At 40.7% G+C, this 24,659-nt stretch overlaps 1 protein-coding gene across 2 annotated transcripts in view; it reads right to left on the reverse strand.

Annotated features, from left to right (window-relative positions):
- Nucleotides 1-24,659, reverse strand: part of LOC306824650 (mannosyl-oligosaccharide 1,2-alpha-mannosidase IA) — a 192,426-nt gene that overhangs the window by 63,487 nt on the left and 104,280 nt on the right. For both annotated transcript variants that reach the window (XM_079344846.1, XM_079344847.1), the window contains exon 3: nucleotides 17,129-17,244. In XM_079344846.1, the coding sequence (XP_079200972.1) occupies nucleotides 17,129-17,244 (116 nt within the window). The remainder of the gene's footprint in view (nucleotides 1-17,128; nucleotides 17,245-24,659) is intronic.

Genomic DNA, 24,659 nt, shown 5'->3' on the forward strand with positions numbered 1-24,659 from the left:
AAATAGTTCTGTATCGAGAAGGAGTGACTTAACACTGCAAATATTTTCTGCTTTTTTTTTTACAAAAGAAGCAGCGGTGATGAAGAACACCTCTGATTACACCTGTGGAGAGGGAAGGAAAAACACCTCTCTTAAGAGAAACACCTTTACATGGCGTTGTGCTGATTACATATCGCCATCACATTTTAGTCAGCGAATGTCGACAGAACGTACTTCAGAAAAGCTTGGACAGGGTGTCTAATCTTAGGTCAGCCTACAAAAGGTGCTGATTGGAAATGTCCAATCATAGAGGAACCCCAGAGCTACGTCTTTAGATGTGTGATTTGATTGGTGACTTCAAAGTGCGAAACCGGACTTCGGAAAGGTTTGATTTTTGGTCGTGTCGTCTGGAGTCAATCACTATGTTTATTCTCTACTGTTGGAAAATCACAGTTGATCCACATTTGATCACTTCACATGACACCAGGTGAATATTTGGAAACATATGTGTCCTTAACAGGCAGCATACTTGTGTGTATGTGTGCATGTAGCTTGACTTTAACTGTAAGACCGCAACTTAAACATCTACCTGCTCAAACTGTTCTACAGACCTTTGTTGGCAAATGATTTGATCTATGTATTTCTGCATATTATTGCCCATAGAGGGGAGACATCCTACCTTACTATTTGATTATGAGGGCAAAGTCTTGGGTTAGTGACCTATCAGTTACTGTATATCCTATAGCTATGTAGAATAAGGTACAAATAAGCGTAGCAGTAGCTAAAAATACTTGACAGAAATAGTGACACTTGCTTAGAAGGTGGATGGACAGATTCAGTTGTTTGCAGTACAAAGGATATAACCATCTGTGGGGAATTATGATTTTCAGTATTTGGCTAATCGTTTAATATTTTCATTGAGGTTTAAGTCCGTAAAAATATGTACAAATGTGAGCCCTTCCTTTAAGATACAAAGACTGAGCTTTTCGAAATGTTTCGGTAAATGATGTTTTTCTTGCTGCAGCTTGGAGCAGCTATAAAAAATCTGAAGTTTCTGTTTCTGTTTACCAACATTCAATTTGTTCGCTCGACTTCTCTTTCTAATTGAACATGAAATAAGAGGTAACGCTGCATATGTCTCGAAATGCCACCATAATTATTGAGTCACTTTAGCAGAAGGTTGAAGCAGACTGGTATTCACTGACTTGGAGACCCATTGAGAAGGAAATTGCTACCTCAAGTGTGGATGATAAGGAAACTGTAATTGGGTGCAAGAGAGGGCAATTAGCTCCACTCTGAGGAATAGAGAGGGGGACTCGCTGGCATCTGTTCACTGGTATCACTTATCCCCATATACATTATCTTATTTATATTCTAAACACTTTCGGTCTTCCTTTTATTAACCATCAATCAATACTTGGCATCGTTTATTATGAACCGTGTCAGCCTTTACATCTACATCATAAAATGTTGCCAATATAAAGATGTTCAGAGCTTTACAATCATCTTGGACACAAAACACAATTTGGCAATCTTAAAGAAACGATTTATCATTTTGGAAAACTCTTCTTCCGCTAACTGGCTTACAGCTGGATATACGTCCAACTCAACTTCTCTGTCTGCTAGCAGCAGGTTAACTGCCTTCATCAGGGAGACAGGACAGTGGATGGAGTCCAAAATCAGACAGAGAGAGAGAGAGCGAGAGAGAGAGAGAGAGAGAGAGAGAGAGAGAGAGAGAGAGAGAGAGAGAGAAATGACGTGGCATACGAGGTGCGTGTGTGGAGGTTAAAATGGATTTTGCTAACTTCTGACAGAGCCGATCCAGCTGTTTCTCCTGTTTCCATTCTATGGACTGAGCCGACTTAGCTAGGCTAAGCTAATCATCTGCAGATTGGGTTCAAAGTAAGAGAATCAACTTCTTTGGCCAAATATTTGCACTCATAAACGGAATTTCACTCTGGTTTACAATGCAGACAATTATAGTCCTCCAAGGGGCGGCCATGGTTTAAGTCCTCTCTCTCCCCAGTCCTTACTCGATCCACTCTCCTATCTAAATAAAGGCAAAGGGACACAATCTAATTTAATAAAAGACTTGTGCTGTTTGCAAATTGATTTCATGAACTGAAAGTTGATAAACATATTCTAAGGTAACATTTGTTTTGAAAGCAAACTAAATATACTAACTTCATGACACACAAATGTGAAGTTATTGTCTTTGGCGTCAGTTTACTGTTAATGATAGGATAGCAGTAGAGCCTCTATACAACCACTGTGTTGGTTCTGGTCCTGAAGTCAGCACTGCTGACATTTCTTGAGACAAAGCACAGACTCCTCTGGCAGGGCGGTGAGCTGTGATGTCCTGCCAACCCTGAAATGAGCAGCCCATTCAGTAATGGCACTACGATGGCAGCTATTAGAGCGAGAGTAGCTATTCATCACCAGTGACGGTGGCACTCAGCAGGACAGGTATAAGGTGCAAAGAGGGGGGGGCGAGGGATGCTGACAGAGCTTCAGCCAATAAGACTTTTATGTCCCACTGTGGGACATAAAAAAAAAAAATCACACGGCAAGCTCTGTTTGAAACGGTCATTAATAGCAGTGCTGTTTGAAATGACAACAACATGGAGTCTGATATAACACAAAGCTGCAGGCAGTCGCTCTATGAAGAGGGGTTTAGTTGTTTTATTTGAATCTGATTTATTTTTTAGTAACAACTTAAACATTGTTTTGGTGAAATTGGGACAGCTGCTTGGATTTGCATCTTTATCAACTCAACAACAACAGAAAGCCCTGTGGCTCAAACAAATCAGACAAAACAGTACAGCCTAAACTCGCACTGACATGAATCAATTCAATCAGCACATCATATGTGAGACATTAAGATGGAAGATTAACCATGTCAAAGTCCTCTGAGAGGCTGCTATTGTTACGGCTGTGATGTTAAAAATGTTTCTTGTGTTTTGTTCTGCTTCTAGCTAACTGATTTTTTTTTTTTTTTACATGGATACAAATAATCAGAAAAAAAGTCTGATAATAATAGAAACACTTCATGTAAACACGTCAATCGGAAAAGACTGATCTGATCAGGCTCACTCGGACAGAAATTTCATTCCGAACCAAAGGGGTGCAGCGTCGTTAGGATAAATATCCATGAACACGCTTGATCCGATTATGTCTTCCTGGTTGGGTTGAAACTATTTTTACTGGACTCTAAAAAGGTCCTGTAGACCTGCATTCTCTCCCCGAGTATTGACTGCAGGGCAGCTGTGTACTGCTGAGCTCGCTGCGGAATTAGAAAGAGAAGAAGACAAAAGTAAGAAAAGGTCATATAAAACACAGACTTCCAAAGTCACAGACAGGAGAGAGGAAGAGAATGAAACGTCTGTGACACAGCGAGGGGGAGAGTGGAGGAGCCACATCTGGAGGCGTGCAGCCACAGTTGTGTTTGTTTACAACACAGGCGGAGTTCATCTGCACGAGTTTACCAGAAACGAAGCGTACATTCATTAGGGAAGTTTCCACACAGCAGGGTTTGAGTTCTACTGAAACTGGATCTCTAAACTTTATTGACAAACAGCACTTGACAAAAACATGTAGCCAACCTCAAAGAGCAGAGATGCATTTCACAAGTTAGAGCACATTTATTAACAGGAAGGGACAGATTACTTTGCTGCCATTTCAGGCAGATTAGACCAGCAGAAGTTCCTTATTCTATTAAGCTTTTTGTTAAAGCACACACAAATGAAACTTTTCATTCAATTAATGGCTGTGCTGCTGTTTATTGGAACACTTGCAATTTCACTTGAATCAGTAAAATTTAATTTCAATGTCATCTCATTTGGATGGAAAGGAAATGACAAGAATGTAAAAATGTTTTTTTTTTTTTTTATCGTCCATTCAAGTTAGATCGCATGAACATGAAGAGACTCACACTGTGCTGAAATGGAGCCTGGATTTAAAAAAGTATTCTTCAAGCAGCAGAGTGGAAGAAGAAAACAGCCTGTTCATTGATCTGCTGTTGTTGTTAATTGTTGAGCAGGATGAGCCATGAATAAAAAGAGAAATGACTTAATGAATGTTATGACTCATTTGGCACACTGCTGTCGTACCTTGTGGACGATCTGCTTCAGAAGCACTCTGCAATGTTGCTGACAGTATTTGACGCTGCTTTCTCTGTTGATGAGTATTCCACGGCAGCCATGGCTGAGACTGTCGTCGTACTCAGCCCAGATTTTCCCGGGACATGAGCCTGATTGGCATGGTCCGCCTTACCGCTGTGAGCCAAGGAGCTGAGTTGCCCAGCGGCATGTCCAGCTCTGACGCTAATGTAATGATTTGCCGCTAATAAAGAGGCATCATTGTCATTGGGCAGATGACTGGAGGCATCGCCGTCGTCCAGGTTAGCACTGACTCCCACATTTCAAAGCCAAATTAGACTGATGTGACGGAGTAAAAAAGAGCAGATGAGCCAAGGATAAAAATGAAGCAGCAGATTGCCTCTCCTCTAGCAGAGCTGGTGGTTCACACTTTTTCGATGTGATTTAACTGAACGTTGTTAATTAACAAGGAGAAATCATGAAAGCGACCAATTAGATCCAGAGACTCTAATCTCTGTCAGTCAAGCAAGCTGCGCTCTCAAAGCCGCTGCTGCTCAGTTTTCCAAAGCCTCTCTTCGCCACACAGCTATCACACAGCACACGCACTATCCCGACAGAGAGCAGTGGACGCTCTCAACAACGTGTTTAAAAAAAAAAAAAAGTTCATTAATTATGGTCTTGATGAGTGTCCAAGCTGTGAGAGCAGTCTCCAACATTAGTGCTAATGACTGCTAACCTCTAGAGCATGCTACACAGCGCTCGTAGATGGAGAGGGAGCTGTCAACTTCACGCCAATTAAGAAAAACAAAACAGAAGGAGGCAGGAAAGATAAGGAACACAGCGAAATGATACGCTGGGTTACAATCTAAAGTGAGTGAGGAGGACATTATTTATGCAAATATTCTGAAAGACTTTAAATAAAGTTATGCTTCAACGCATTCAATAGTTTGTTTATGAATATTTCCTCATGACGATTGATTAAAATTGTAAAGCTTTAACTGTTCTCAGACAAACAGCCTGTTATTGGTCATTTCACTACCCTCTGAATACTCTGGATGCTGTAAGCTTTCATGACTCATAGGAATATGTCAGAAAGTTCATGTTCATAATCATCATCAGAAGGTTTCCCTAACTTTGTATTCATGGTAACAAACACAGAAAGCAAAAAAAGATGGCGACAACCCTAAAGACAAGTTAAAACTTTTGGAGAACCTCAGTTCTCATTGACATTGTGGGTAATCATGTAAACAGATGGGAAAAGTGTCAAAACAGGACATCAAAATACAAGTCATGTAATTGTTGTTTTCTTATGGTGCTTATTTGTCTCCCCAAGTGTTCATTTTTGGGAGAGGTTTAAAGGAGTTGTCTGTAACTCTGTAAAGAGGTATGATGCAGTGATTGACGGCTCTGCAGGGGCTCCTGCAGCGTTCCTTACCAGATTAGCAGAGCAGAGAAGGAACAGCCAGAGGGAACGGAAAGCTCACACAACTTTCCAGAACTGTGTCTGCTTCAAACTGTCATACGGATCTGTTCTGGACCGTACCCACCGGAGGGATCTGTGGCGTTTTGGGTGAGTTAAACGTGTGTTCTGGTTTTATTGGTTAAATATGTGTTTTGGCAAGAAGTCTAAACTCCAGCAGAGTCTCGACTGCACACTCTCCGATTATAAAATGACATAAACAGCTCAGTGGGTGAGTGCCTGTGGATGGTATTATGGCTTCACTTTCAATGGAAAAGGAAGAGGTGGAGAAATGTCCTCCATCTTCATGGTTCGTTTTAACCATCCGACCAACAGCTGTAACTTGATCTCTGACAACCACTAGGCACCCTCGCCTCTTTGTTTAAATACATAGTTATTTGATTAAAATTTGGGATCTTGATTTGTTTTCATCACAGGTCCTGTAACATCCCAACACTACTTTGAGTGAAGAGAAATCAAAGAAAATAAATGTTGGTAACGCTCTTCAATAAGTTGGCGTTGGGGAGCCTGTGGCCTAGTGGTTAGCCCCGTGTACAGACGCCTTGAAGTGGGCGTCTCAGGTTCAATTCCAGCCTGTGGCTCATTTCCCTCACGTCATTTCTCTCTCTCTCTCTCTCTCTCTCTCTCTCTCTCTCTCTCTCTCGTCTCTTCCAACAAGCTTACATCTGTGCGCTTGATAAAAAAAACCTAAGGTGATTATTTGGGGTTAGAACACTTGAAGATGCCGATGTAATGAGGTCAGTGTTGGTTTTTTTTAAGACATCAATTACAGAGAGTATCAGCATGTTCCACGAGAAGGATATTCCCATTGCAGGGCGTTTTCTTTGAATCCTAATTAGAGACAATATAAATGATTAAACTTATCAAGAAGATAATGCCTCCAGAGAGAAACTCCTTTTAATTTTTCAGTAATGATCAACACATCAGAGCGTCGTCGTGTCTGTTTCTCTAAAGCCTTTGTTCAAGGCGTTAATTCCACATATGAAGCCACGGACTCTGATTTATCACGTAGCGCTTCAACTGACAGATATTAGACAGTTGCTGCTTAACGGCTTTTGTACACAAAGACATATTTTCTTTCTTACTACATTGCCCTACTCTTGTTATTTTCCCACGATGCATCTCTTCAAGCTGGGGGACGATGCCTTAGTGAAAACCTATTCCCATCTCAGGCCAATAAAGCCTGATTAAATGGACCACGCAGAGCGGCATGAAGATAAACTATCAGCTAATGGTTTAAATCTCATCAAGTTTGATTTATATTCTACTTCTTCAACTCATTATCTTTAAAAATCTGCTAGTTAATCAGAGAAAGAGGGTGTCCTTAAAGATGATGAAACAGACACAACAGAGATTGTGTTCCATATCATAAACATCTCCTCAAGAAGCGGTGAGCTGTAAATTAACAGCGGGTGATTTATTTATTAAATGCAACACGGTGATGAATGTTAACTGAATTACAACCCAGCACATCCCCACGACATGTTTTCCTTTTGCATCTTCTGGATTCAAGAGAACATTAGTTTAGCTAAAATAGGGCCCGACCGATATGACGTTTTGGGGCCGATATCTTTGTTAGAAGGAAGACAAGATGGCCGCTAGGACCAGTAGGGGTCCCCACAAACAACTGACAAACTTTGAAATCACAACATTCCTTCAAATTTTGCAACAACAGCAGGAAATCTAAGGAAATGTAAAACGAATTGCCCCCCCGGGGATAATAGAGAATAATCAATCAATCAATCTGCCTCAGCGGGCTCCAACTGACAGCACTCACTCTTAACGCCCTGCGAAGCGTCACACCGTTATTCCTGTGAACACCTAAATTCGGAAGGAGGTTAAGGAGGCATTAAGGAGGTATCTGTCTGTGGGTGGAAAAAGAAGGAGCCCCAATGAACCTTTCCTCAGCACCCCACCAACCATAGAAAGTAACTCTGCATGTACGTGCGTCACCGCTCGACACTCTTGAGAGTGATGATGCTTGGTGTAATCCATACAGCACTCTCGTCTGGTGAAAGAGAACAGCTGCTGTATTCGATGAAATGAAATGCTATTTGACTGGTGAATAAATCAAGTAATGTTGGTGCATATTGACGATCAAATAAGCCAAGAACAATAGTCACTTGATGTGCTAATATCGGTCGACATTGAATTGCCCCCCGGGATAAATAAAGTTTTTTGAATGGAAATGAATTATTGGCTGGTCGATTAATCGGTCGGGCTCTTTTCTGAATCTGTCAGTTTTCAGTTCTGCTCATGCTCCCTGTATACATTTATACAATCACACACACATGTACACAAACACTCACTCCATCAAAAGAGCAGCATCCTGTGTACAGGTCTCTGCTCTCTCCAGGGGAGAAGCTGCAGCTCCCCGCCGAACATGATAATGTTCGGCTCTCTTGGGACTTTGCTTCGCTCTTCCTCTCCGCTCTTAATATTCAACCCGTTTTCAGTCCATCCTCCCTCTGCCTGACTCTGTGTGTGTCTGCCTCTCATCGTATACCGCCCACTGTATTTGGCCTTGCTTACTTGAGTCACATCCTTCACTTTGTCTCAGCGCGGCAGGAAGCTGCTTCGCTGCAGACAAGAGAAGAAGAAGAAGAAGAAGAAGAAAAAAAACCGCGGCACAGCAGCTGCCTAATGTACCACCGTGTGTTCATGTTGATAGATTAGACGCCCAGTTATGTAGATGAGGTCATTAACGGGGCTAATTAATGCCGCGATTATAAACATCAATATACTTGTCTTCATTTCACTTCAGTGGTATTGGAATGAAACATGAGTCTTCATGGTTTATTGCTGCTTTATGTAAAATATGTGTTTTTGTTGATTTACCATTTCTATGCATGCGACTCACAGTTTAATGACTCATAAACTTTGTTAAAGATTTTTTTTTTTAAGATTTATGCATTTATTCCAGAGACAGGACAAAATGGGTAAAGAGACAAAACAAACAATAAGTTTTAGCACCTATGTCTTAATAGAGCGCGCGTCAGAAGGTTACAAAATGCTGCCAAAGCTCAAAAGATTAAAAAAGGGTGTTTGAATAGTTACCTTTTAACATATCCTTCAGACAAACAACACACACGGAGTGCATTCAATCCCAGCATCTGTTTAATGTTTTTCATCTGTCCAACTTTGCCAACTTCAAGTCTAACATTGACTCAGTTTAAAGGTTCATTTTGTGCTCAAGTCTTGTGAGGAACGTCAGGATCTTAAGTCTGTTAGGTAGTGATAGTGAGACTCTACAGTTGTCTATCTGCTGTTTCTGAGCAGTGCAGAAGTGTTCAACAGATTGAAGACAACCTTTAAGGTTGTAGGGAAAACAACGAGCTCAAAGTCAGAAATGCTCTCAAGAAACTTAATCCAACCGCAGCTCATGCAACAAACCTCTGCAGGTAAATAACAACTTTAAAGTAAGACAGCTTTCACTCTTTTACTCTTTGAAATGTGCCAATGTCCATGTACTGTACCTGCTCAAAGTAAACAACTTCCTGAGCCCTCTTTTCTTCAACAAACTAAATATTTAATTGAGAAGAATTTCTAAATGTTTTTTTTTTTCTGCAGAAACTGCAGAATGCCCTCAATCTATAATTTGTTTCTGCATCATAGTAGCTCATAGTGGAGTCGTGTGTCTGCATGAGTCTGAGACAAATTAGTCTACAGGGATAAAACGATGTGAGGGATGTAAAACGCGGAGACAAACATCCGTAACGTTAAAGCACCCACACAGAGGGTCCTTTCGCCCCCTCGCATCCTGAGACAGAATGTCAGCTCAGCTTGACCTCGGCTCGAGGGCACTGTATCTTCACTGAAGCATCTCCCAGCACTGTAAATGACGCTGTTTTTTCCCCCTCACTCAGACGCCTGCATGACTGGGAGCGAGTTGGGTCTAGTTTAGTACAGGCAGGAGGTCATTAGGGGTCAACAAACAGTGCTGCACATGTAAACAACAACCTTGCTGCTGGTCTTTATGATGTGCAATGATGCCATTTGATGTTTTCCTGAAACATGGGAATCTGTAAAACTCTCAAACACTTATTTAAAAGATTTAAAGCACAGGTGAGACAGCTTCAGCTGGTCATGAAACAGACTGAAACCACTATTGGACATGACCTACAAAAACAAACTTGGCACTATACTTTGATTAACTGTAAGTAAAATAAAAAAAAGGCTTCACATAAAAGATAACTTACTGAAACTTAAAGGAGCAACATGTAACTCTGAAACTTAGCATTTAAAATGGGTACTGCAGTCCAAATTCAAAACATTGGCGAGACCTGTCTTGCCCCGCCCCCTCCTCCTTAGAGCTGATCGGCACGCAGATTACCATGTGGTGGACACTGAAGCTTCAGTGTTTAGCCAGCTCTGCATCGGTCTGTGACCTTTTTCAAAAGCATCTCCAGTACATGTCCTAGTTTCACCACCCTGTTTGACACCACTGCACTAAGGATAGGTTAGTACAATTTAATGCATACACATCACTTACCAGTACCATAATTCATTGCCGAAGTATTTTAAGCAATCATTAAAATAATATGTTAAGCACATTGCTGAACCTTTTCTTTAACAAGCCAAACACTGAAATATGAACATTTTAAAATGTATCCAAGATAAAAAGAAAAACACCCATCATGGAAAAAAAGTCAACTATTCAGAATGTTTGGTTGCTCAGAGTATTTACAACCTCTCCATGAACTTCAAATCTGCCCCAAGCGTATGCAAATTTGAACTCGGTAGAAGTGCTTTTTTTCTTTGGTAATTATGCGATATATTTACCAATCCATTTCTCTCTGTTTCCAGCTGTGATATTTTCATGTTGTGGAGCTCTACACATGCTTTATTGTTCGGTACTTGTTTGGATGCTGGAGGCCATCTTTGAGACGATTTTGATGTAGTTCCTCTACACCGTTTATACTCTCCCGACAAACTTTCACTCCTCTGTGAACGGAGAGAGTCTGTAAACAATCCGCCTCTTTGAGCTCGCTCAGGCCTCTGGGTGCACCTGTTTAGGTGGAAGAGATTAACAGCAACAACAATAAGCAATAAATCTGCACTCATTCCACTAAAAAAATAATTACATCTGGATTATCACATCACTCATATAATACACTTCAGCTATTTTCAATCTCAACGCTTCAGCTCGCAGCACGATTTATTAGGATGCAGTGGAAAGGAAACCTCCGGCTAACGCGAGCATTCTGTACTGTATGAACCTCAAACAGTGTTCGGGAGCGAGTGTTTCTTCTTGTGGGATGAGCAGGAAGATATCTGCTTCTGACAGGATACGACTTTTCCAAGAGTTTCGAGAGTAAGCAGAAATATTCTTCTGTTTTCTCACACTGAAACCGTGTGCACCCTGCTGTGCCTCGCCTCACATTTAAGGGCTGGCAGGCAAACAGCAGGGCACCACAACACAGAACGAGAACGAAAAGAACCAAAAAACAAAGGGGTACAAATCATCACGAAATGCTTGCTGTGATAATGCTGACGTGACGCTAAAGCTGAGGATCTTCATGGTGTAGGGTCAACCTTGTTCACCATCTCAGCTTAGACATGGTACACAACAAGGGTGTGTGTGTGTGTGTGTGTGTGTGTGTGTGTGTGTGTGTGTGTGCCAATGCAGTAGTGTGTGTCTTCAGCATTAGCTAATGTTATAGCAGGCCAATATGCAAGCCAAAATGTGAGAACATCAACATGCCCACCATCTGCCCTTGAAATGTCAATCATCAATGAATCCTTCAAACAGGAGCTCCTTGGTGTGAGGTTCGTTTTTTGTTATTAGACGATTACAAACACGCATCACACCATGGTGTTCCATGTATAAAGCTGCCCTGTCCTGCAAAAATTGATTTGATTTTTATCTGAAGTCTCTTATTGTGTAAATGTAACAAAAGACAAAGGTGGACAGGAGATAAAAAGCGGCAATTACTGTGCAGAAACTAAATGTCGGACACTCAGCTATTCAAAAAACATGTCAGAAAAAGAAGTGGGGAGAACTTTTTCCCCATGTATTTCTGTCTTAATGTTGCTGCAAACAACAGAATGTAATTGCCATTAATCGGATCAAGTTTTAGCAGTAGACCTTGTGCTTAAGCAAAAGTAAAAAAAAAGTCTTCAGCCTATCTTCTGGGGATCATAAATGTCTGTCAAATATTACAGAAATCCATCCAAGAGGTTTCAGTAGTGGCAACATGGCAGCGATGCTGACTGTGGACCAAAGACAAAAAAGCAGCAGGAGCAAAGACCTTTTAATGTACTTGTATGAAAACACACGTTTCATATCTCTGTCAGAACTCTTCACCTCTCTGACAGACAGCGTCAGAAATAAAGGCGAGGTCGATCCACTCTCACTTTGCCGTGTCATTTCGAAGAACTCTTTGCAGAGACACTTTTTTCAAAAACACAATTCTCCACTCTCAGGTTTAAACGCCCCTAAAAAACAATGCTAAATGAACAAGCCAGCTCACCATGACAGAACACAGCTCCTTTCTCCAGTCTCTCCCAAAGACACTCATGAGACTTCACACTTACTGAAGCCTCACCTTAGAGGAAGAATTATAAGCCTGATTGTGCTAATTATCCAGTCATTTTGGAGTCCTGGCTTGGCTCTGGAGGCTTTCACTGGGGTTCATCGGGAGTTATTACCAGAGCAGGTTGCTAGTTATGCTGAAGAGGCTGCATTGGAACCATTGACACACTCACAGGGGAGCCCTTGTGTCTATGAACAGGAACAATTGTGAAAATGAAACAGACGAGATTTCACTGAAAAAGATTCAAGCTTCTGTAAAAATAGCTCTGGGTGAAAACGCTGCACATTATCCCAAAGGAAAGTGTGACAATACATTTTCTGAAAGGCTGTTAGTGTCACTTAAGGTTGTGAAAAAACGCCAGCAGAGTGAACCCTAATGGCCCACTAACACGCATATAAATACATGGTCAGATGACTTCTTCTCTTTTTCTGTCCTGCAGGCTCAACCATCAAGTGACCAAGTAGAAAATACTTTACACATTTAATATGCATTGTTTATGAGCTCTCCAGTGTCGCTGCAGCTTCAAAAAGCAACATAACTTTTCAGACTGAACATCGAGAAGAGTAACTCAGAGTTGATGTTATTCAAGGCGTCCTATAGTCACATATCTGGCTGCATATTCACATCACTCATTTAGTCTGACAATAGTCCAGTGCCCACAAAATATGCAGTTCGATGTCATACATTATTATATACAGGTCTAATTTTACTGCTGCTGTAAAAGTTTTCAGAGGTTTTGTTGAATGGTACATGTTTCTGTTTTTATTCCTGTACAGGTTAGGTGCATTTCTTCATATAGATGTAATTTTTAAATTTTGATCTATGTAGGGGTTTCTTTTAAATCTATGTTCGACTTTTTTTGTAAGATGTGACAAATTTTTCATATCAGGTTTTCCTAAGCTTCGACCAGATGCTTTGAATGTCCCTCTGGATCAATCAAGGATCTGTCGACACTTAGTGAATTTTAGTGAACTCAAACAACCTGACAATAGAAGAAATCCTCACACAACGTGGTATCCATAAGTACAGGAACGAAAACTGCTATTTTGATGTGTATTTATATTACATGCCATTAGTCTCTGTGTGCATTCGAACTATACCAGAGAGCAGTAGAAAAGAAGAATCAAGCCCTGACATACAGCAGGAATAATGATCTGAGTTGATTTATCGCACTGTTGTCTGAGGAAGTCAAAGTAAAAGTTAGAAAAGATTGAAAGAGGAGAAGCAGATTTATAACATTTAAGAAACGAGGAACTCAATCCAGTCTCAAAGTCCTCATTAATCAGTCATCTCGTCTGCCAGAGGACGAGCTAAAAGTCACACCGTACAAAAGAATCCCAACATAGATCCTGACACCAGAGAAATATGCAGCATATGCAAACATCATAGAAATACTTTGGGTCCTTGACAGGCTCCCCCTACTGCTAACTAGCTGCGACTCCGCCAAATCATTATAAAAGCTTCATGCTAACAGCTTGTGAGAAATATGGCTAAGGCTAACATTGGCAGATACATGCTAGAGCTTCTTTAGTTCTGATCATTTACTCTGACACCAGAACATCAGCCAGTCTGTTGAGCAGTATCAGCAGCATTTATTTGAAATGAAGTCTGACCAAGATGCAAAAAAAACCTTCATATCTTTGCTTGGCATGAGGTTTTCAAATCTGTTGCCTGTGCCTTGCTAAGCACATGACCTGGAACCTACAAGGAAGACGAGCATTTGGTTGTTGTGTCAGATAGATCTCACACACAAAGTCGCAATGATACTAGACTGCCGCCTGAGCATTGAGGTCGGAGGTTAGAGACTAAAACCTGTTACGGCTCTACTAATGTAACGCTGTCTTCGTTTCACACTAACAAGCCATTGAACGGCTGCCACTGGTCAGAAGTCCAGAGGATTGACAGACCGCTCAAGCAAGTCTATCAGCATTGACCTTTTCCTCCTTTAATCCTCATTTTACTGTTTGTTCTTTTGTATTCTGTTATTGGTATAGAGTTTATGATGTCTATATATGTAAAGCATGACTATGTATGTATCTCTTTAAGTGTAAAGCTTCTGTTTTAATCCTAAAAACAAGGGAGAGGGGTTGAAAATTAGCCATGGATAGAAACCTGTATTCATGGCATACTTTGTATTTTACACATGAAGCAATGTTCACTGCATGTCTCCCTGTTAAATAAACACCTTTTTAAGAAGCTTTTTGGGAGACTGACATGAACTCTGATAACAATGACATGAAACCTAAAAAAACTAAAGTACAGCTGAGCTCCTAGAAAAGAAATCAGTACTACTTTTTATACAAGTGAAAACTGTTATTGAGGGGTTTAGTAAAGAGAGCACTGTGGACTTTGAGTGCTGCTTTTTCCCAGTAGTTGCTTCTACATTGCTTGTATTTCCTTAAGTGGTAATTCTCTTAAAATGAGGACATTAGAACATTTCCTGAGGCTCTTGGCAAGCTTGGTGAACCATTGCATCTGACAATGTGTGCATTGAGCCAGGATTATTTATTTATCTCTTAGGAAGGCGTGAGGATATGAAAACAACACAAAGTTGTTGTCTATTAGAATAATGAAATCCAGGGACTCTTAAGTGTTTGGTGTACAGTGAAGTCTCTGAGGTGATGGAGTTCATTAAAATCTAAAAACTATTCACCTCTGGACAGTCAATTCCCCGATGTGTGTGTGCATGAGAAAACTCTTTCTATCTCTTAATTTTTCATTGAGAAATCATGATGCCAATTTGATGCAGTCGAAGAACCACACAGTCACATTAATAAATATACATTGATTTATAAATATGCTATTTTCAGATAAAACAGAGACTACTGCCCAAAGATGTCATCATTAGATGTGAAAACAATCTAGCACCTAAACACATCACTCCAGACAGAAAAAAGCCTCTTCACAAGGACATTTATTTAGCACTTTAAATTTCAAATCATTTGTAGAATAAACCCAAATAAGTCATGTCTAAATGTCCAAAGGAGAGGCAGGAGGGGGGATACGACCCCCACAGGTGAAGGCACAGGGGAGTGAGCTTAAGTGATTGTAGCAGATCACAGCAAAGTGCAGGGCCAAGTGTAAATCTGAGTTTCCTGTCTTGATGATTGGTAACAGTGTGGCTGTTGGCTACACTCACAGTTAATCGCCCTCTGAATTCACTGGGATCCATGAGCCGCAGGGAGACAGAAGAGATGTGAGCGTGTGTGTGTGTGTGTGTGTGTGTGTGTGTGTGTGTGTGTGTGTGTGTGTGTGTGTCTGCCTGTCACTAAAGCCATCAGGGCTGAACTGTTTATTGATTAAAACTGGGCTTTTGGATTGTTGTCAACTAGAAATAGAATAACACTATGAAGGGTGAAAATGAAACTAGAGACTAAACTAAAATAACTAAACAAATTAAAACTGTTCTGAAACAAAGAGTGAAGACGCCGCTGAATGTAAATGAGGCATGAAGTAGGACAACGACCTTTCACACACAGTGTTTAGCATGAATGTGTATGTTTTTGTGTAAGTCAGTAGTTAACGCTTTTACAGTCTGTGATGTTGTTGTTTTTTTTAATTAAAGGCTATATTAATGAATATAATTTTAAAATCTAAGGCCGATCATTGCTTGTGATTTTTTTTTCACTGCTGTCATATAAAATAATCTTCTAGGTTTTTTTGTTTTTTTTAAATGGACGGGAAGTCGGATTCATTAATTTTTCAAAGACAGAAGAGCTAATCATGTGTGCAGGTGCATACTTGTGTAAAGAGGGAGGAAACTAGACATGGAAAAGTGGAGTTTTCATTCTGTGTCAGGATTGCCTCTAAAACGCAACATCAGCTAATATGCAACTAAATGCTCTGATCCAGTTACAGAGCTTTGTTAGCCTCCATTGAAAATGTCCTCTTTTCTTCTTTTGAAAACAGAAACCTGCACAACAGTAACCAAAAACAATAAACATCTTCTGTGAGAATAATTCTGTAAAAGAGCAGAAAGAAAAACAGTGTGGATCTATCCCTAGCCTACGACGACCTAAATGTCTTTTTTTTCTAAATGAATACCCGGTATGGTTAAAGTAGTCGGTATGGTTTCAACACTTTATTAGCGTTAAGCTTAGCTCAATGAGATCAAATCATATCACATAAAAAAAAGCTGTGAGTGTGTTTTAGCCCTAATTATAAGTCAGGCTGCTCCCCGGTGGAACAAATGTGTGCACAAGTCTTTGAAACGTGTGTTTACCACAGAGCTGCGTGTTGTTGAAGGTAATGAGTAGCTTTAATCCCAACCGTGGCAAATTTAGTCAGCAAACAAATCTTTAGAAACTGAAGACTTGTGACACCCTTTCATAACTGGTGATGACCTGATGAAACTACAGCCTAGTATTACAGCAGCACTTTGTCATGATGCCATCGTGAAGCTTGTACTGTGATTACACTCCTTTGCATTAAAGACAAGAAAATGCAACTGGAGGAAAATGTGGCTGGTGAGGTGACTCAGCAGTCATCTCCTGTTTTCACAGAGCTGCAAAACCATCAACAAACTGGTTGACAGCTAAAAGCCACGCGAGAAAACTGACCTGGTGGGCACTTAGTTCAGCTTTCACTTAATACTAACACTCAGTCAATAAAAAAGGCCATGGCCTCCCTTTTTCCTTCTCTCTCTCTCTCAGTTTTTTACCACTTAAAATCATCCCTCAGACCCCCTCCCCTCTCCTTTTCTCTTTATTTATCGCATTTTCTGCCCCTCAGAGACCTTTCACAGCAGCGGGGAATCCCATCAGTCGGTAACACGGCGTGGCCGTCAGCCACACAGGAAGCTTTATTCCTGCCGGAGTGTGCCCAGCTTTGGAGAAATGTCAAACTCAGCGGACACAATGTTGGTAAAGAAGTACGACAGAAAAGCTTAAAATCAATCCAGCACGCAGGGATAAAAACGTCATTATGTTAATGTAATGGTTCCTGATGAACAGAGTCCAGACTTTGAAGTCAGTTACATCATTGACAATTAAAAATAAAATTACCCTCTAGAATATAGAGAAGAATGGCTCTCTTACCGAGTTCAGGTCCAGGCTACTCTCCACCCACTCCTTGGCCTCGTTGTAATCTTCCATCAGTCCCATGATATACAGTGTGTCCAAAGAGTCTATGATGGATGCTCCTCTCAGACCACCTGCACAAAACACAAGAGAATTCACTTAGTCACATGTTGAAACTGAGAATTTGTTACAGCTTTTGGAAAATTAAATGCCTAATCTCTATTTATTTCTGATGACATGGTTAAAAAAACGTTAGAACAGAGGCAACAAACAACTGGAACCTTCGTTTACATTTTTAGGAATGGGTTGAAGTAAAAACTCAACTACAGTAAAAAGACCAGTTAACAAAAATTGTTTGGTTTTATATGGTCAAAAATCTTCCGATTGGTAACAACAGCTTTGCACTTGGTGTTTGAGTTATTATCATCATTTCAAAGAGGAAAAAAAGTGAAGCAAAAAGAGAAAATGTTATGAGCCCCGCCAGTGATTACCTGACAACTCATTAGCTTTTTGATTGCTAAATAAGTGGATTATATAAAGCTGGATAAGCACTTAGATTTAACCCCACATGTTAAATGTTGTGATGAGCAAAAGCAGCTTCACAACATGAGATAAAAAGTAAAAACATCAAAGTCCCTCACAGGCTGAGCTTGTGTTATCACTGCAGCGATGCTGAATGATTGTGTGGTCCAGATGTAAAACATCTTTTCGCCTAGATTAAAAGCTTCGGCTACAAAGCATCAGTCGCTGTACAGTAACATGAAAGTCAAGTCATTTAGGAGACAACCACTGCAGGCGGAAAAAAAACCCATCCCTGAAACATTGATTGGTGCGCACATTTAGCAGAGGCCCCTGGATTACATCAGCATGAGAGCATTCACTTTCATTTGAAGCTATTCATTTCTTCTCACATGCTAAATTAGAAATGCTCTGGGGTATCTGAGCTTTTCCACTAGCCGTAAGAAACACTGCACAGCCTACTTTCATTCGCATCTGACCAGATATTATGCAAATGAGGCAGCTGAAGCAGCTGAAGCTCACAGAGGGAAAATAAACATAACCCTTAATGAATTACAGTGGAGGAGTTTATGAGCAAAGTTTTGAAAGCGCAATTAAAAAGACTGTAAGCTGAAGTGCTTTGGGGCTAACGTGGAGAGGGCCTGAACACAAAAAAAAAACCTTGAAAACTGAGACTGAAAACTGATCTGGTTTAATGAGAAAAGTGACAAAAAATCTTCATATTTCACCCTGAGAACAATCTGGCTCACAATAGATGGTTGGATTGATATGATGTAACCACGCGGCAACCTGGCACATCAAAGTCTCTCATCACAAGTTAGACCAAGTATGCAAATAAAAACCATACCTCTGGGCACGAAGCACACAAGAAGAAGGAGACTAGTCTCTCTTGCACACAGCCTGCTCAAGTGTGTACGGCTGGGTGTTTCTTTATAAACGTATTATTTGTAAATGTGCATAATTACAGGCGTGGCTAAATTGACTTGGGGGCAGAAGTGGTTGTTGTTTAATCCCTGTCTAAACTCCACTTCTTTGTCTGTTTCTAGATTGATTGTAAGGTTAAGATAGCGTTTCAAATATGATGACCGCCATTGTTGGGCTTCGTAACGTGTCTTCATAGAACCAATGAGACTACATCTGTGTATATACAGTGTATGATTTTAATTCACACTCAACAGGCCAAACTTTAGTTTATTGCATTCACAACTACTCGTTCGATATCACCCTGAAAGCTGAACTCTCACTACCACTGGCCTTTCACCCCATCTTCAACTCTGTATGGATTATATGAAGGGGTGAGCCAGGGTGCCAAGAGCCATGTGGGATAGGGATCAATGACTTGGCTTGGCTGAATGATCGCTGCCATATGTTTCAGCCATAAAACCTGTGCTATTAATAGAACATATGACATGCTGTTTGAAGACTTCTCTGCCTTTGATATCTCCCGTAAAGCTGCACTGCATTACCAGATTTTCTACTCATTAGCTTTTTCTCTGCTGTCAAAGTTGCTTTGCCCAGGTATCGAAGATTCAGTCAGGTTTAACACACATCCCTTTTCTTTGAAAGCTCCACGGCGGCTGTTTGCCTGCTGGCAGTTCACCTCATATTTACAGTGAGAGGGCAGTACTAGCCTGAAGCAAGACACATGTAGTATAAATAACCATCTGCCGAGGTTGTTAGCCTTGACCTAGTGCATGCTGTTAGCATTGTCAAATGTATGTTGGTGTATAGTAAAAGCGAAACTTCCTGTCATGAAGGAGAAGAAGGAAAATCAGCGAATTTTGTGCAATAACTAAAAGTTTGAGGCTACTCTGTTGGGAAGGGGATCTTTCAGTTTGCTTCTTGAGCTTCCTTGTCTGTACTGGATGACAAATAGCGATGGTGAGAACCAAGAGGAGTTTGAGGGACGTCAGATATCTAATGCACTCTGGTTATCCAACCCTCAGAGGTAGCTCTCTGCGGCTGCAGGCAAAAGAGCCGAGTGTGGAAAATTCCCATTGAAAACAGCGGCAAAGCTAAGATGATTGATTGACTCTGAGGATAGATGGAGCAGATCAATCCATCATGGTGAACTCCTTCAGCTCTCATGGTCTAAGACCCTATTTATTTCTGTAGCCCTCTGCTATAAATGAAAGGAGGCCCGAGGGATCCTGTGAAGACGGGGTTATAGGTGTGTTCTATTGTGTATTTATAAAGATGGATAAACATGCACACTGACGTGCTTTAGGGTCTTTTTCAATTTGCATTCTAATGCATGCTTAGTCCTCCATTATTCATTTATCACTATAGCTACTATAGAGCTGAACGATAAACAAACAAAATCCTGTTTTGTAACCTGAGGACGAATCAGATGAGGACTGATATATGGTACAAATAAGATGTTACATTGAGTTATCGCCAATATAGCATCTTACGGTTTTCAAAGGTGGAAAAAATATTCTCCCCCAAGCTGAGGCATGATATGAAAAATGTAAGAAAACTGTGTTAGAGAATTCCCACTGTGAGTAACCTGTCTGAGCATCCTAGGGACTTCTAAACATTGTTTTAGGTATGTACATCATATTAGTATGCATTGGAGCATATGTTGAAGCACATCTGCTGTAATATTTGATATATTTATTCAAAGTACAGTACCGGTCAAATGTTTAGGCAAACCTGATTGTAATTATCTTAAATATGGGTTTATTTCACATTTTGTGGGTCGGTACCTCAGGTTCCCCAAACATCTGTTCAGAAATATGAGAGTGGATTTTTCATATCATGTCCCATTTAAACGTTTGACATGTGTTTCTTATACAGTGTAGAATGAGAAAAGTAGATGCTTATAGGGATCTAGGGACTGTTGTCATTATGTTTTTCATAATGACAACATTCTTACATACATGGTTTGATTAAGTACAGAAACAGGATCTGATATCTAAGCATAAAAAAGTGGGTTTCAGATGAAGGCAGAAAGGACAGACTACAGATAATACCTAATATGAAGGCATTATCTGACTCCTGTTCAACATGAGCTTGATACATTCATTTCGCTTAATTACATTCTTGCAGCAGAAAGTAAGCGTGAACACACAGACATGCACCCTCATTTAAGCATCAGAATTAGAACGTACGGCATTAAGCAGACACATTAGGAAGTGAGAAATGTGCACCTGAACGAGCAGTGTGTGTGTGTGTGTGTGTGTGTGTGTGTGTGTGTGTGTGTGTGTGTGTGTGTGTGTGTGTGTGTGTGTGTGTGTGTGTGTGTGTGTTTGCGAGTATGTGGAGGCACGCCGAGAACAAGGGAAGCCATTAGTGAGACATTGGCCCATGGATGTTCATTCATCATGGCTGTCACAGGCCAGTCAGTGTCGGTCAGGAGGGTTACATTAGACGACCGGAGTCCACATGATCAATCACTCGCTGCAGCTAGTTTATGTGCTGTGATATTACAGGCCATGCTCTTTGTGTTTGTTTTTTTTTTACTCCGAGTGTTGACACAAATACACACACACACACACACACACACACACACACACACACACACACACACACACACACACACACACACACACACACACACACACACACACACTGTTAATCTATACGTCTCAGGATAAACCGCTCTTCTGTATTGGATCCCTCAGGGGAGAGATCAGAGGCAACATTTCTACTCTAATTTAATTTAACCAGCATATGCTGTGCGAAGGGCATGCAAAATATATGCTAATATTCCTGAAATGCAACTCTGTTTATTGTGAATTAAATTGACTGAGAACATTAAAAGTGCAATATATATAACCAGATAAGAATAATTTGATTGAGGAGATGGAGTGTTTTAATATACCCATGGGTAACAGGAGCTAAATCAGAGTGATGGATGACTTATGAAAGATATGGTCAATAACTCAACCTGTTAACTTCATCAACGTCAAGCTAATTGGTGCAGATGCTGGAACTTCACATTAATTACGTGACCCGTTACCACCGCTTGCTAGTATCCAATTATCAATCGGCAGGGCAATGAGCATCTTGTTAGCGCTAATGCTACTTTACCTGGCAACACAGAGACAGGTTAGAGAGCCCATGTGTCTGTGTGAAGTTAAGGATGTCTCGCTGTTTGCTATTCAAGGCACAGAGTGAGATGTGCAGATAAAGTGCACTAAGGAGATGACTCTGAAGGTGAGCGGACTTTTGATGGGGAGAGCCAACGGGGCAAAAGTCGGGGGTTTAGAGGGAGCGGGATTAAGGAGGGTTAGTAGGCAGAGCATAAAAAAAACAGGTTCAGAGGAACTGAAAGACAGAAATGTCCATCACTCACAATGGACTTCTCTGAAAATGTCTGAAACCGTGTGCTTCATGTCAGATAAAATCACAAGAAATCAATAAAAGGCCTGGAGTACGGCATACATTTTAGGACATCCTCAGGTCTCAGACGAAGGTGTCAGACCTCAGACGAAAAAGCATCAGTTCTCAGGAAAACCTCCGTCGGGTGTCAGACCTCAGACTAAACGGCCTCAGATGAAACTGTCTCAGACTAAACGGCGTCAGACCTCAGACGAAACGGCCTCAGACGAAAAAGCCTCAGACGAAAAAGCCTCAGACGAAACGGCCTCAGACGAAAAAGCCTCAGACGAAAAAGCCTCAGACGAAAAAGCCTCAGACGAAACGGCCTCAGACGAAAAAGCCTCAGACGAAAAAGCCTCAGACGAAACGGCCTCAGACTGAACGGCCTCAGACGAAAAAGCCTCAGACGAAAAAGCCTCAGACGAAACGGCCTCAGACGAAAAAGCCTCAGACGAAACGGCCTCAGACGAAAAAGCCTCAGACGAAACGGCCTCAGACTGAACGGCCTCAGACGAAAAAGCCTCAGACGAAACTGCCTCAGACATATTTATTTTATTTATTTTTAAATTCGAGGGGGGGGGGGGTGACTAAACGGCCTCAGATATAATTATTTTATTTATTTATATATTTTTAAATTGGGGGGGAAGCGGAGCGTTGCCGGGGAACATGAAACGTCATCAAGATGCGACCACAACAACCCTGGCGCGTCTATGGGCGCGGAATGAAAATACAGTAAGTAAGTTTTCATTCCGCGCCCATAGCAGTGGGTGTGGACTGTAGCTGTTTCCGTTCTACGTTCGTGAAGCTTTTTTACAGCCCTCATGGGCGCTGTCATCTTGGAATTTTGCAACCAGAGTCTGCGCAGTAGGGTCCGGCGGGAGGAGCCCTGGCAACACGCCCCGCCCACTTTGCGTACCGCTCTGATAGCTTACGCAGCCCAGCTACGCCAAGAACTTAAGAATCTTTACGGAGAGAAATTCATCTACCGACCATAAACGTGAGTACAAAACCACCATATATTTCAAGTCAAATATCTAAACGTAGTTCATTCAGAAATTAAGAAAATCACACTTTTTATATTAATTATTGAATTTAAACGTTTTTTCGTGTCCTGTATGTCTTGTTTATTGTTACTGGATGCCTTGAATTTCCCTCAGTATCTATCTATCTATCTATCTTCTTTAACTGTGTGGGTTATTAAACCTTTTATTTTTGGCAAAAAACGAACTAAAACTATTTTAAGCTAAGTTAGCAACATAAACTGTGTACAGATCGAACATATGCTGGTGAAAATGTTATATGATTGAAAGTAGTGATGCACATAGTACTAAAGTTATATCTGCTGTCAGTAGTTACTTCAGTTCTATGTACATTTACAGAGTATGTGTTTCTGTGCATAACTGTGGAGTTGGTAAATGAATCTGTTTCATTAAGGTTTCTGTTTGTATGGACCTTTTCTCTGGTTCTTTTCCTTGTCTAAGATGTTTATCTCATTGTTTTTTATTATCCTCATTTTAGACACAAGGAAGAAGAAAGATGGCTGATACAGATACCCCTGCCAGCTCACCTGATGGTCTCCCTTACTTTGTTCTCCTCTCGGTGAACACCTTTGGACTGTGGAGGGAAGAGAGCATGCAAACTACTCACAGAGAGACTCCTGTCAGACAGGGATTCAAACCAGTAACCTCCTCACTTTTATAACTGAACCATCATTCACACTATGTGTTATAAATCAAATAAAGTATTCATTGATTTGAACCTTTTCTCTCCTGTTTTAAGCTGTAAAAACATGGACTGTCTCATGTTCTTGTAATGACAGAAGTCACAGCTGGGAAACAAATAGCTTTAAAAGTACATCAACACTCGAGTGCTGAACATTTAATGCAGGTTAGTGTTAAAGACAGCATGCACATAAAGACAGTAGAGTGGTATGATACAGACACGACTGAGAAGGCAATTACATTATTATATTTTATTCAATCACATGAAATGTAACACTAGTCTTGTAACTTGAACAAATACAGATTGTGCTTAAAAACATAGTGTGGTATTTTAAGCTACTTTCTTTCACTTGATTGTTCAGTTAGATGGAGGCAGTATTTAAGGTTTTTGTGGGTTATACAGGTTTGAAAGAGGCAAATGAGTGAACAGTATGTTAAAGTTAAAGCAGATTAATCTAAAAATAACAAAAACAAAATGTGGCTTATAAGAAAAACCTCGGTATTAAACAGCCTCTCTTTTCTTCCGTTCATCTTTTGAATGAATAGTCAAACATTGCTCAGGACGTGCGAGCTGCGTCCTCTGTGGCTCAGGCGCGACACTCGGCCCACTGTTTCACATCAGACCGCTGTCCAGTGTAAGATCAGACCAAACGCCCTGGTAAGAGAAGCAGTGGTCAGGTCCTGCAATCCTCCGAGGACGAGCTGGAAGAGAGAGACAACATGAGAAAAAGGAAATCCTCAGTTTAATGTATAATATGTTGGTGAAAACAGGGAAATACCTATTAAAAGACATAAAATCTTCATTAATGATTATATATGCAAAATAAGAAACATTAATATATAATTTTGTGAGAAACGTGATCTTTATGCCTTCTTTTATTGAGCCTGTCTGTCTCCTCCTAACCACCATAACAAGCAGCCTGTTTTGTAGTCTGTGTCAGGTTTTGTCAAGTTATAACACCATTTATTAATAAGCGTCATTA

This window comes from Symphodus melops, assembly GCF_947650265.1.
Source record: "Symphodus melops genome assembly, chromosome: 5".
In the NCBI taxonomy this organism is placed as follows: Eukaryota; Metazoa; Chordata; class Actinopteri; order Labriformes; family Labridae; genus Symphodus; species Symphodus melops.